Source organism: Leptodactylus fuscus, chromosome 9 (assembly GCF_031893055.1).
Source record: "Leptodactylus fuscus isolate aLepFus1 chromosome 9, aLepFus1.hap2, whole genome shotgun sequence".
Lineage (NCBI taxonomy): Eukaryota > Metazoa > Chordata > Amphibia > Anura > Leptodactylidae > Leptodactylus > Leptodactylus fuscus.
Genome location: NC_134273.1, coordinates 43563833 through 43579457, shown reverse-complemented (window position 1 = coordinate 43579457; position 15625 = coordinate 43563833). Strand labels below are relative to the sequence as shown.

Below are 15625 nucleotides of genomic sequence, written 5' to 3'. Positions count from 1 at the left end.
ATTGGTGCTATAATTTACAGGTGCAGAATGGAAAAAGTTGCACATTTTTGGAGCAAAATCAGACTTGTGCAACAGTTTGCAACTTTTCTTTTTACCCTGCAATATACTGGCATAAACACTTTAATAAATTCCCCAATATGTTTGAGCATTAGCCGATCCCGAATACAAACAAGCTAGCTCCCAATTTGAAGGACTTTCTATATCACTGCGTCTTTGTAAAGTTTTTCTAGCCATAATAAATTAGAATAGTTGTACGAATAGAGTACCTTTGTATTAGACTAATACTGCGATTAAATGTGACAATAACAACTTGTAGTGTGTCTAAGTATTGGTGCACAGATGACGACCAATGTTATCATTATTATAGGGTGAAAGGGTGGTGAAAAGCAATGGACATGATTTATGACACATTTACATTACTTTTTTTTTTCAATGTACCGTATATACTTGAGTATAAGCCGAAATTTTCAGCACAGTTTTTGTGCTGAAAAAGCCCCCCTCGACTTATACTCGAGTCAAGCAAAAAAAAAAAATAATTTTTTTTTTTGGGAGGGGGGTCTATGACCAGCCACAACAGTAATGTATAGAATTTCCCATAAAATAGTGAAAAAAAAGAAGCTTTAAAAAAAATTTAATAAAAAAATAAAGTAAATAAAAGTTCTAAATCCCTCCTTTCCCTAGAATACATATAAAAGTAGAAAATAACTGTGAAACACATACACATTAGGGTTCCCTGTGTCTGAAAGTGCCCGGTCTGCTGAATATAGGGTATCTGCAGTGCTCCTGTTCTGTCAGGAAGGGGTTAATAAGAGCAATGCAGATACCCTATATTCAGCCAGGCTGAATTCCAATGGGGGAAAAAAAACAGTCCTCAAGCTCAGGGAATGGGCAGACAGACAACCAAAACACCCCCTCCCCTTCCCCAGCATCTACTGCACCCAAAAACTCCGACCTTTTTAATTTTTGAAATTTTCCAGTAGCTGCTGCATTTCCCCCATAGGCTTATACTCGAGTCAATACGTTTTTACAGTTTTTTGTGGTAAAATTAGGGGCCTTGGCTTATATTCGGGTCGGCTTATACTTGAGTATATACGGTACCTTTACAAATAAAAAAATTAAAAATGATTTATAGAAATATATCTAGAACAGACTTTACTGACAGTATAAATGTGGGTTATACACTATAACCATATGGATACAGAGAACAACCTGTTCAAATGTAAGAGCTGGGGTAGTGAGCACTGTATGAGTTATACTGCTGCCACAGGCTCTAATGGGATTCCTTTATCTGCACTGCTACATGTCCTGCAAAAAATGGCTACATTTCATCAACAGTTAGAAAATACGCTATGAATCAAGATGGATGGAATAGTAGTATTGCTCTAAAACCCATTCACAACTGAGCTGTTGCCTGCTTCAGCAATGACCTCAGTTTATTACTCTGAAGAAAGTGGAGCCTCCTATAACTAAGCCCACTACTCATCTGGTCTCCAGTGGAAGGAGCAGAAAAGGAGAAGGCCCCTTTATTTACAGACCTCGCAGACTGACAAACACGTGTTCTGGTTAATTTTCTATGAAAGATTTGTCTGGGTCTATTTGTAACCAGATACAGAGCCATTCCTGTGCGCTGACTGTGTCTGATATCACATTTGAGTCCTATTCACATGAGTCAGGTTGTGTAGTAATAGCAGACGCATCCCAAGGACAAAAGTAGCGCTGTTTCCGAGAATACAAAGAAGACTCCATGTTATCATGGCCAACCTCTTCAGACCATATTCACATTTCTTTTTTTAACAGATGTGTACTGTCTGTGTTGATCAGGACATGATCCTCTGGATTGCATTTTCATGTACATTCTGTGGCTGATCTTTTTTTTTTCTGGATCAACCACTTTTTCAAAGCATTTTTATCTTTATCATTGTCTTTAATAATGCTTTGTGTGCTGTCCATTATTTTCACGGATCCATAAACTTTAATGGGTATCTTTTATCCATAAAATGAACCAAAATAAAAGTTGTCTCTGACCTTTTCCACAGACAAATGGTCTGTAATAAAAATAAAATCTGTATTGGCCATTAAAAATCAATGGTTGGGATGAACATGGACAACGCGCATCCATTAAAAAGGGAAATGTGAATAAGTCATATATCACAGCACTGGGTTCCAAAAACGTAAAACGTAACTTTTACTTCCACAATTAAAAATGCAGCTAAGACCTAAATAGAATATATATATTTTAAAATAAGAATAAAATCTTAATGCACTGCCTTATGTAATATCACCAACAGTCTTTCTGTCGGGGGACCTGAATGATGGAGACCCGGGCCACTAAAATAGTGGTTTCATGCAGAGCCCCATGGACCCCATTGACTGCAATGTCCTCTGTGTAGGACATTTTTCTCAGTTGAGTTTCGTCAGTCTCTGCGACAGAACTCAGCCTTATACCACCAGGTTCATATACAGTATATACAGTATGCTGTCATGCAAGTAAGCATAATATAGGAAATTACACAGAAGGGGTCATAATTTCAACTAATTTTAGTAGGCTGCAGCAGGCAGAGCAACTTTACAGTAAGAGTGTTGAGATTATGAAGCTCACTGCCACAAGATGTAGTGATGTCTGAGAACTACAAGTTCAAGACGATAAGAATATCATAGGTTATGGAAGCTAGAAAGGTTTGGGATAGGATGTTGATCCAGGGACTTAGTTCAAGTGCCATATGTGAAGTTTTTTTCTGATGGGGCAATTGGCATGAGCCATGTGAGATATTTTTGCCTCCTCTGGATCAACTTGGTGGGTATAAAGGTTGGACTTGATGGACTTGTGTCTTTTGTGGAATACATGATAGTAAAATAGTAGATATGGTTGGATACAACTATGTTACTATTAGAGATGAGCGAACACTATTCGAAACAGCCGTTTCGAATAGCACGCTCCCATAGAAATGAATGGAAGCGGCTATGTCCATTCATTTCTATGGGAGCGTGCTATTCGAAATGGCTGTTTCGAATAGTGTTCGCTCATCTGTAGTTACTATCATGTGTTCCACAAATTAATGCGTAGATCTTACCAGACAATCAATAGATTGGTGGAACCATAAGATAGGGGTGTGATCCTCTTTCCCGAAGAAAAACTTCTATCTTTTCAAAGTCAGTGCCTAATGCTGAAGTCCCACATTGCAGAAACACAGCTTTTTTTTGTTGCAGATTTTGCGCTGGTTTTTGAGCCAAAGCCAGGAGTGGTCTGAGCAAAAGTGACAATAAGTAATTCCTATATAATTCCCATTCCTTTTGTAGCCATTTTTGGCTTTGGCTCAAAAAAACCCCAACAAAATCTGCAACAAAAAAGCTGTGTTTATGCGATGTGGGGCCTCAGCCTAAAGCAGCTTTCTATAAACTTTATTAGGAGTTCTTATACATTTTGTCACTCTCTGAAATCACTTCTTAGGAGACCTAGACTCATGGGGTGAAAAAACAATATGGGCACTGTACAGAACGTAAACCTAAACTATGGGACTCAATCCACAGTAATGGGGAGTCACATTCACATGGCATACCCCTAACCCTGTGTGTGGTGAGTGTATAGAGTTGCACCTTGAAATATGAATAAGGCTTTAATCTCATTGTGTAATTTAAGAGAACCTTTTACCACCACCAACTACAGATCTTTGCATCCTTTAAAAGATCCTGCTACACTGATTCCAGCGTAGTTTGAGTTTTGTCTTTCTGTAGCTCCCACCATTCCTGAGCAATCAGTACTGTTAGCTTAAACACTCAATATGCTAATTAGGCTTTTTACCGTCAGATGGGCGGTTCCAAAGTATCTGCTCCAGCTCATGACCGCCCACCTGACAGTAGAAATCCTCATTAGCATATTGGGGGCTGAAACTAACATTCACAAATGGTGCTGGTTAGAGAAAAAAGTCCAACTGCATCCAAATCAGTAAAGAAACACTATTTAAGGATGCAAAGAGTTGGAGTAGGTGGTGAAAGGTCCTCTTTAACCTTTAAGTACTATCATGGTGTCTATCATAATGATATGTGTATGATAGCGGTGTATGATAGACACCATGATAGTACTTAAGGGTTAAGCACAGTATACTGTGACAGTATATGTGTCTGAACTCATGTTATTGTGCTCTTCTCCTACAGGTCAGGGATAAGTGAACTTCTCAGATGATGCTATAGTATGGAGAGGCTTTATGAGAACTGTTGCAGCAATGTAGTCTTATCTCTCTTTTGTTCCATTGTTTTCCATTGTTTCCATTATATATCATGCTTCCCCAGATGGTAAAGTGCCATAGAATATCTTCTCTCTATACCTATTGAAGGGATAGGTAGAATAATGACTAAATATATAAATTAAAGAGCCCATGCATCAACGTGATCTTGCATACAACCCCTCCCGAATAAATCTGTGCTGATAAATCTATGTGAATAAATCCATCTGTCTGCACATAATGTCTGTCAAATACATGAGAAAACTAGAACAGTAGAATACACAATATAATTGTTAAGAAGGAAAACATTTTTCTATGGTATTTTCCATTTTAATGTATCAGATGGTCAGGAAACATTGGCTCAACCCTTGCTTTTATAGCAAAGAAAATGGTTTTCTATGAATTCCTTCAATAAATGATTCAACATCACAGAGGCTCCCAAATCTCCTAGCTGGTTTCCTCTATAGTTAGTATTTGGTTCTCTGCGCTCTTAAACCATGATATGGACATATAAGGTCTATTCACACATACACCAACTCATGCTAATGAGACAGGGCTGGCAGCTCAGCCGAGCGTTACACGCCAGTAATAAACCGCACACAAGAAAGATGGGACTTGTGACTCCAGCGATGCTTAATTATTCATCGGAGGCAGAGGGGAGAGCCAAGTGGTGCGAGATGTACAACGTATGGCTGGAAAATGTTCTGAATCATAGAATACTCACTTATATATATTTATATTGTCACATAGATGAATCAGGTGCTTCCAGAGATTTTAAGCCAAGGTATAAGCTCTCTAAGACCTAATATTCTCAATATCTTCACAAAATATAATACCACTGGCTTCCACATCAAGAAATGGTCAGACTTTCTATATTAATATTAGGTCATCAATATCAGATTGATGAAGGTCTGACAATTAGCACACTCCTTGATCCACTAACAGAGAATAGAGTTGGGTGCTGGAGGCTCTGTTCTCTATGTTAGTGGCCAGGCCAGGTTAATGCAGATCATCTTCTAGTCATGCAGCTGTGTGAACAGCTGATCTGTGGAAGTGCTGGGTGTTGGACCTCTTTTGATCTGATATTGACGACCTATCCTAAGAACAGAAATAAGGGGCTAGCCCATTATGGATACTCATCCCCTATCCACAGGATGGGGTATAAGTGTCCGATCACTGGGAGCCCAATTGCTGGTTCCCCAGTTATCAGAAGGATGGGAGACTTACAGTTCCCCTAAGGCATCCTTGTGAGCTTGTGAGACGAGTGCTCCATTCACTTCTATGGGGTTGCCAGAACTGTAATCTCTGAAGTGAATGGAGTACCAGTCACACAAGCACTCCATTATCAAGGTGGCCTTAGTGGGACCTTCATTACCTTGTCCGCCTGATAATTTAGGGACCTAGCAATCGGGCTCCTGTAGATAGGGGATAAGTGCCCATAACAGGAGATCTCCTTTAAGGATAGTATATAGTTGCATACTTAAGTTTATTCAGTTACTCTATAAAGGGTTGATGTGGATACTGTACATTCAGGTCATGACTGGAGGCCTGAAACCCAAAAGTCTTCGTTGATTTAGGTTGGTGAAGGGTTTAATGGTATTACCTACAGTTGTAAATGGCCATAGAGGGTGAAAGAGTAGATATTTGATTTATTCTAGTTACATACAAAATTATATAATTTCATGTTTCTTTTCACACAGGCTTAAAGGAACACCTAACTTAGAAAATACACAAAAAATAAAAAAAAATTTCAGATGTTCCTCACTTCAGCTCCATTAAATATTATGATATTACAATATTCATGGCATATAGGGTTAAGTCTATCCTGCTGACGACAGTCTCCTATCTTATGGTGCATGGGGGTTAGGGTAAACTATTTACATAATGTCCAAATATAGAAGCAAAGAAACTTTAGGATGATGGGGAATACCCTCTCTCATGAACATAAATGAGTGACAGACACACATGTCAGGGGGATCCATGGGGGGTTCTGTCTGCTGTCTTTTCTCTCTGTCTCCTGAAGATGTTGTGACCATCCCACGAGAGTCTAAGAACCAAGCTGGAACTACAACCAGATTGAAGAAACCTAACTATGAGCTTCTCTGATGATGTAAGCTAATAAGACATTGACTGATATGTCTGTCATTGTGGAAGTTTTCCCAGTAACTATTTTTTCCTTGAAGACTTTAATAAATCCCCATGTTTTTATAAGAAGCCTAGTCCTCTAATCATGTTACCTTATCAGGGGTTAACACGTGAGTAAGGATTTCACCAAAATTGTATATTTTACAAGCTCCCTGTTCCTTTGATCCTTTTTTGTCTCATAATTAGAACTGAGAAATATATAAAACAATATTTTCTGTGTGTCACTGAAGCTCAGCCATGTCCCCACTCTTCCTCCTTTTGTATGACTGTAAGGACTCATTCATACTCAATGCTTAAATTGGGAAAAAATTTTAGGGGGAACTCTGGAATAATTAATGGGAGAACCCGGGGAGAATACAAACATGAAAAACAATGTTACTTACCTCTCGTGGGCTCTGGCGCACTCTCTGCTGTTGTCAGACATCTTCAATGATGGAAGAGACATCATTTGAGCCAGGCTTGTGTCATGACACATAAGGATGTAAGCCTGGCCCATGTGAAGTCCGTGACGTCACCAAGTAGGTCTGAAGCCTTCTGGAGCCAGGAGAGGTAAGTAAGTGGTTCTTATGTTACCTCACCTCTCCTAGCCCTCCTATCATTATACCCCGGGTATAATAATAGCGGTGTTTGTGGGGTTCTTTATACCAGAACGCAGAAAGACAGTTTGTCTTTACACCAAAACTGAGTTCTGTCGCGTTCTGACACAATTTAAGCACTGTTCATACTACAGAAAATGAAGTGCAATTTGAGGTGGACATCAGCCTCAGATTCCTCTTCATTTTCTGCCCCCCTTTGCTCTTGACTCTTCTTCAGTAATCAATGGGTTTAATCAGCGGGCTGTCTCAAGCCGTGGACTCTGCGACTGATTCCGCTACAGAATCTGCTGCAAGATCGAGTAAGACTGATCAGTGTCCTGTATCGGTCTCTGCCTCCTATTGAACACAATGGGAAGAGAAATCAGGGAAGAATCTGCCAGTCATTTTAGATCAGAATCCGCCCTAAAATTAGCAGCAAGTTCCGCCGTGTGAACAGGTCCTTAGGGAATGTATACATGGAAGAATTTGGCCAGGAGCAAAAAAATCTGCTTCAATAATTCACTACAAAATTTACCTTCTATTCTTTTTAATGGAAGTTTCAGGCAAAATCCGCCTGAAGAACAAGCAAGATGTTTTATTTTCCTGTTAACTGGAAAAATCAGCAGAATAAATCTGACTCTGCTTGCCATTGAAATAAATGTGAGACAGATTTCTGCTTTAGGATAGATTCACATGAAAAAGGTGCAGAACGGCCATGTAAAACATCCATTGACAATGTAACAGTTATGTGAATAGACCCCTGTCGCTGACAGTGAAATTATTGCTGCTGTGTGACATCCCTTGAGAAAACGGTATTCAGTATTCACTGTAGTGTGAATGTAGCCTTAGAATGAGCTCTAAATTCCTCTAAGTGAATATGCACAAAGACAACTGTCTGGAGCAGGAGCCGCTATCTTCTGCCCTGCCTGCCCCATAAGGGGGAAAGCAATCAAAAGTGAAACAGATCAGAAGAAGATTAACCCATGAGTTCTCTGCAGGATTTTCTACAAGACTATGTCAGGATCATGCATACTGACAAACTGTGAAGACAATCATATTCTTTGCTTACTTTTATGATTCATGTTTAGCTTCATTGTTTCTTTAAATAATACAATTCTGACAACCTGTAGCCATCACTTGAACCAGCATATAATATATGAACTATGTAGCTTTCATTGAAATCAGTACCAAAATATAACCTGACATATCAGAAATTCCCCCAGTGGCTCTGTGGTTCCTGTGGTTAGAAGACAACAAACTCAAAATGGAGCTACAATCCTGAATATGGTTTCCTATGAGAATATATTGCCACAGGAACTTGTGGCAATGTAAAGTGCTGATAATGGAGCTGCATAATTTTGCAAGTAGTAAAAATTTTGCCAAAATTTCCATCTTGAAAATATAATTTCACTGGTTGCCTTCCTGGATATTGAGATCCAGATTCTGTAATGTAGTATTGACCCCCAGAGAACCTGTCTAATGATGTGCTTACCATGACATATACTAATCTGACAACCATGATGGATAAACACATCACTCTGTCCGCGCCTTTGGGTGACCATGGGATTTATGGCAGTACTAAGTGGATTTTGTCAAGCGAGTGAACACATTAATAATACCAAGCATATTAGACATTCCTTGATGATTGACTTATATCAGACAGCTGAACAATTTTCATTCAGTACAGTCCTATAAATAAAGAGAGCCGCATGTGTAAATCCGTTGCATAAACACTTCATGCATCACAACCTGATTTTCTCCCATCTACGTTACACAACCTGCCATTCATTTTTCATAGGCGCAAGTCACTGCCTATTAGAAAGGCTGTGTTCAGCATCATTTCACTCAATTGATTCTCCAGGTTGTAATGGGAAGACTATTGGGTGTCTGTGACAAAGGAAGTCTTCTCTGTAGGAGAATCGAGGCTGAGGAGAGGTGCTAATGAGACGACATAGGGAGTGCGCTGGAGGGAGGCCGGAAAAGGATGTGGAATTCATTATATTGATTCAGGAATAATGTTCAGATGTCCAACAGATAATGCTGGCTAAGAATTGTCAGAAAGTAAACCCAGCGGGTGCTAATACAATTGTAGGCTCTTAGCTATACAGAAATGGGACATGATATGAATGAGAGAAGCATCCAGTAAATACTAGCCAGATTGTACTCACTGGAAATGTATCACACATCAATAGTAATACATTGTCTCTCTTTCTCTTTCTATCTGTCTATCTAATATATTTGATATTCTGTCTTGTAGTCAATCTATATATCTATATCTAGTATCTATTTTGTATTTATATCGCTAATATACTTTGTCTTGTATAATCTATCTATCTATCTATCTATCTATCTATCTATCTATCTATCTATCTATCTATCTATCATATATTTATATTGCATTATCTATGTTATATAATCCATCATCTACCTATCTATCTCCTATCTATCTATCTATCTATCTATCTATCTATCTATTTATCTATCATTTATTTATATTGCATTATCTGTGTTATATAATCCATCATCTACCTATCTATCTCCTATCTATCTATCTATCTATCTATCTCCTATCTATCTATCTATCTATCTATCTATCATATATTTATATTGCATTGTCTATGTTATATAATCTATCATCCATCCATCTATCTATCTATCTGTCTATCTTACCTTAGTAATGTAACAACACAATGCTACCTTAATATCTGTTGCATCTTGTCACAGTAGAATACTTACTACATTCTCTCTTCTGTGTCTTTTGAGATTCGCATCCCTGTGACTGAAGTCCCTTAACTTATTATCACTAAATGTGCTGAATTATTCATCTGTCTACATACATTGCCTGTATTAGAGATGATAATTATATTTCACTTCTAGCCCTGGTGATACCTAATATGTGTGGATGGTACTTAGGACTTTAATCTATTCTTTAATCTATGCTATATGTGTGTGTATGTGTGTATATATATATATATATATATATATATATATATATATATAGATATATATATATATATATATATATATATATATATATATACACACAATATTTATTCAGACATACACTATATATACTTAAACACATGTGACTAGCCTCAGCTAGATTGACACATGAAAGTCAGTGTTGCTGATGAATATGTATGTACAGATGTCATCACTGACTCACATATATAGATACCTAGTAGAACTGATTTGTCAATGTGTAGAGCTGAGTGTGACATTTGGCACAATATATTGTGGTATCATTACCTACCATTTGCACTAATGAATCATTTACATAAAGTTAATTCATGTTACGTCAGAAAATATAGAAAAACACTACATATAACTAAGTGGGTCCAGTTTATGTAGCATCAGGTTATGGATTTTTATAAATATTAATATATTTTTCAGTGTACTAAATGACTGCACCATTAACATCAGTTTCTACAAGTTACTACCCAATTCAGGCCAATTCCACAGTCATTGAGAAATGTGTGAGTAGTATTGCTTCAGCAGCTTTGATCCCTCCCTGTGCAATGTGGAAGAGTAATAAAGCAGCTAGATAAAATCTGTATACAACAAATATATACATCAGCCCTGTCACAGCAAGCGAGAAGCCAGGATAATCTTTAGTAGACTCTAATATTTTGAGTGATGTTAGCCGTCTAGCCTTAGAAATATAGAGATTTGGTGTGATATAAATTCAGTACTGACTCCTCTATGGATGATATATATGGGCTATTATTAAATACAGTAGCTATATTATTACGTGTAGCACCTATGGAGTGTAGACACTGTCCAGTGATCAATAACTCTGTCTACATGGTCTTTGTGTCTTCCTGTCTGGCTGAATGCTTAGTTCTTACTTTAGAGAGATGGATGGATACATAGATAGATAGATAGATAGATAGATAGATAGATAGATAGATAGATAACAACTTCCATTTGCCCTGCAATCTAAATACTGTCCTGGAGTAATACACCGTCTTCTCCTTTAAGTACAGTCTTTATAAATGAAATTGCATCTGTCCACAAGTCTCAGGAGTCTGCCAGGTACCTGTAGATGAATATGCATTTATTCCTCCTTACCTCAATCTTTTCAATGCGATCTTTCAGGGTCCTGACTGCCTCCTCCAGTTCCTGCACTGCTTGGGGGGAATCAAGGGGCAGGTCACCCATGGCTCCTTCCTTGTGCCCCCATCCATCAGCGCCTTCTTGGTAGCCCTTCTCCAGTCCATTCTCACAACGATTTAGCTTCCCTGTGAGCTCTCGGATGGCCTCCTGATCAGTAAGGATCTGCTTCTTCTGCTGCAGCACTGTCTGCCTCAGCTGTTCTGCTGTGTTCTGCAAGGATAGCAGCTCTTCTCCTGCAGACTGTGGGGCATCTCTCTGCACATCAGAGGGGCACTCCATGGCCAGAGGTGTACAGATCAGCCTGCTGAAGCTTGGGGCACCCTGAGACTTGGATCCGGAGAGCTCAAGAAACGCATCCTTTGATCCATACAGTGTCTTAACACCATGGAGAGCTCCTAGGCTCTTCTCCATTGGAGCAGCTGGAGCAGACTCATTTTCAGCACCAAGGACAGGTCCCTTGGCTGCTGGGTGGACACTGGCTATGATGCATATGATGGCACCAAGGAATGCTAGCATTCCTGCCACCAGTAATACAGCCAGAAACTTCAGGGTGACAGCTAAAGTGGGACCCCTATGCAGAGAAAATACACCACCACCCCTGGAGTTAGTAGAGCTGCCTGTGCAAAGATAAAGCCTTGGTTGTGGCTGCAGAGAGTCTGTCTAAACAGATGGATGGAGAGCAAGCCCTACTCTCTCTAGTGCACAGTCGTTGCTTGGTCTGTGACTTAGGAAGGGAGGAGATAGCATGCACGTCACACCTCCCTCCTCCTCTTCATTTTTTATTCCCCCAGTGAGTTAGCTTGGCTCTATTTAACTCTTTCCTACCCAGCACAATATCAGTTTAACAATTGAATACAAATCTTTGATGTGCTGAAAATTCCAGCTTATATTCTTGTTTCATTTCAGTAATATGCCACATAAGAAATACACAGAGATGTATCCAGAGGCATCAGAATTGTGTCATATAGCATTATGCTGTCAGCCATTTAAGACAACAGTTACTTCCTCCATGGCTCTATCTATGACGAAACATGGGTTTCAGTGTCAGGTGATCGGAACCAGCACCCAGCCCCTGAGTCGATCCGTCTCCTCCCTTTTCTCCTGTGTTCAACAATAGTTACCTGTACTATGGACGCTGACTTTACTATTATAATGATCTATTTTACCATCCCCACTGTACAGGTGACTAACAGTACACATGGGAGAAGAGATGGAGTGAATTTGGTTTTTGGTTCTGATCACGTGATATAGGGTCAGAACCAGCTTAGGAACCCATGGTTCATCACAAATAGGACCAAGGAGGAAGTAACTCTTGAAAAACGCTTTGGAGAATCCCTTTAAATCAATCGGGCAGATTAACTAATACTGTCTAAGTTTTAGAAAGTGCAATCTTGATTTTTTTTTTCGTAGTGTCTAATGTTGTTCAAGCAATATTACAGAGAACAGCAGGATTAGGAGTTTTTGCTTATGTAGAAATTGTCTCTATCACTATGTGTTCACTGTATGGTGGTATTAATTGTCTTTCTATAGCAGTGATGGCGAACCTTTTTGAGACAGAGTGCCCAAACTGCAACCCAAAACCCAATATACTATCGCGGAGTGCCAACACAGCAATTTAATCTTTAGACTCTGTGGATCCACAATTGCGGACCCACAAATTACAGTCGTGTGACTGGGGCTTTACAGACCTTGTACTGAAAGGTAAAGGTCTCTGCATTTGGTACTTTTGAACAATTAATGGATCTGTTTTAGCCCCCTTCCCCAACAGTACATACACAAATATACTTACCTGAAGAGCTGCCGGGTGTCCTCTCTCCTGTTCACTGCGGGCACTGATGACTTACATCATCACGCCCGCACTAGTGCAGAGGTCACACTCTGTAGTCAGTGTAGGTTGCGCGTAACTCGCGGCCTACACAAACAGCTTTCAGCTGGATATACATATGCACAACCAGCTGAAGGCAGCGATCGTTCACTAACGGGGAATCCTGTACCGTATTCCCCGTTAGTGAGCGATCCGGGCAACTGCACACATGCGTAGAACGTGAGCCCCATATAGGGATCACAATGTACATTTATTTTCCTAGCAGTATGTTTTTTTTGTAGAATGGGAGGAAATCCACGCAAACACTATGAGAAGATACAAACTCCTTGCAGATGTTGTTCCTGGCAGGATTTGAACCCAGGACTCCACCATTGCAAAGCTGCAGTACTAACCACTGAGCCACCGTGTTGCCCGATGATGATGATGATGATGATGATGATGATGATGATGATGATGATTATTATTATTATTATTATTATTATTGTGTATTTTTTTATTTGGATTTTGAAATATAAACCATTTAACAAAGGAAGAAGCATATACAAATAAACTAATATAATACAATAAGAAGACTTGTTACAAGAAAATAACGCACCATCCCCACCATCCATCCTTCCTTCTGTCGCTACCTACATTGTGAGCTAAGTCAGTTACTCTAGTGTGATAGGAAGTCAGCCATATAATACTTCTATAGAGAACCACACTGTGTACTTAAAGTAAATCATAAAGTTGTTGTCTAATGTGTAGGGATTTCATTTTTATGAGTTGGCAGCATGATTGGAAGAACAGGATAGCGTAGAGTGGAGCTGATTCACAGAGGAACTGAATAACCAGCGTCGAGACGGAGCCAGAGTCAAACTTAAATCAGCTCTGGCTCGCCGTCTGACCCCCTGACCTTGGAAGTTCACACTCTGGTCCTAGCAACCCCCAAACTACCATGGAGGTTCTCTTCCTCCCCCTGAAGGTCTCAGAAATGCCGGACCAGGCGCCGACAGAGAAGAGGGCCAGCAACCTCCATCGCGGAGGTTCCGACCCAACTCCTAACACTATATGAACCTCCTAATGCTTCAGCAGGGTCACGTAGGACATTATATGGGAACAAGTTTTCTCTACTTTCAGTTTGCAGTGTATGGGAGACATCATAGCAGCAAGTCTTCCAGCTCTGAGACATCTGAATATTAAAGATAGATCCCATAGAGGGAACAACTGCTAAAAATGCTGAATATTAGTCATAGAATGTCCAGAAGTATTGTTATTCCTTATGTACACACATTATGCTATTGATTTATGCAAAGTTTCTTGAAAGGTTAGGTACACTTCATGTGAAACCACATCCCTATAATGGTCTAATAAATATTCATTTCTTCCCAGAGCTCAGGAGATTTATAGGACCAGGACATTACAACTCAATAACAGATGTAAATCTTTATCAATCCAACTCCCCCACCTCCTTCCCCATAAAAAAACAATTAAAGAAAAATAATAAAGTAAACCAGTGATTTTCAGATATTAAATGTAGATCTTTTTCTCATGTTTGGTTTAATATCAAAGGTCATGTTTTTAAGAACTTTATTTTTAATACATTGTATCATTTAACATTTCCACCCCTGTAAAAGAAACCGTGTTAGATGAACTAACCATTGATTGATATTTCAGTGGTGTTATAAGGGGTAAGGATGCGTTGGCCAGGAGGTGGGACCTGCATCTTTAAGGAATGTATGGGATAGCCATAAATATCAAGATGGAAATACCACTTTAGAATAAGGCCCCACGTAGTGAAACAGCAAATAAAATATGTGGCAGAAACACATTATGTTTTTTTTCTGCAGCATTTTTTAATAGTTTTTCTCTGTGGACTTTCTGCCTCTATTAAACCTATATGGAAAAAAACGGCATTTCGGCAGATATATTTGACATTGGTCAATTTACCTATAGGACTGAACAACACCCATATCTATGAATTACCACTGACGTTCTATGTGAAGAGCCTTTAAAATATCCTGAATATACTGCGGTGGAGCGTTCGTTTTCACTATTGCTGCCAAAGCCCGATTTCACTATTAATTCCCTTGTTTCTTAATCCCCTCTTCCTTCCAGGCATATTCCCTGAGGTGAACAAGATCTTGATTCCACCTTGACCCCACCTCAAAAAATTGATTGTTGCACATCCATTAGCAAGGGCAATTGGCAGGTCACCCTTATGGAATCTTCTTTGAAGGTCCTTCATAGGACCTATCTGCACAAACATCAATTATATAGCTTTTATCCTGCAGTTTTGCCTCTCTGCTTTCAAGGCTGTAATGCCTTAGGTCAGGGGTAGGGAACGTACGGCTCTCCAGCTGTTGCAAAACTACAACTCCCAGCATGCATACTTGCTCTGCTGTTCTTGGAACTCCCATGGAAGTGAATGGAGCATGCTGGGAGTTGTAGTTTCACAGCAGCTGGAGAGCCGAAGGTTCCCTACCCCTGCCTTAGGTGGTCCTACCCTCTTTGGTGATCCTGCCCTCATGTCCATCATTTCTTTGTGGCTATTCTCAGAATGACACAACAGCTTTTTGACTTGTCATTCTCATTATCAGCCCCTACTTTTCTCCTTAGTCTCAAAGCAGCTAATTTCAAATATGCTCATTATAAACTATTCCAATACATCCTGATGGCTGCATGTATCCATGTCATCTTCAACTGGAGGAGACCATCTCTTTTCGTGACAGATGTTACTCGGTGAGTTGATTATATAATGTTTC

The 15625-nt window shown here is 39.5% G+C and overlaps 1 protein-coding gene across 1 annotated transcript in view; it reads right to left on the bottom strand.

Moving 5' to 3' along the window:
• The window catches only part of NPTXR (neuronal pentraxin receptor), a 28238-nt gene extending 16474 nt beyond the window's left edge, over positions 1–11764 (bottom strand). Inside the window, exon 1 of the mRNA XM_075287262.1 lies at positions 11012–11764. Coding sequence (XP_075143363.1) covers positions 11012–11572 — 561 coding nt within the window. The 5' untranslated portion in view covers positions 11573–11764. The remainder of the gene's footprint in view (positions 1–11011) is intronic.
• Positions 11765–15625: the final 3861 nt, after the last annotated feature.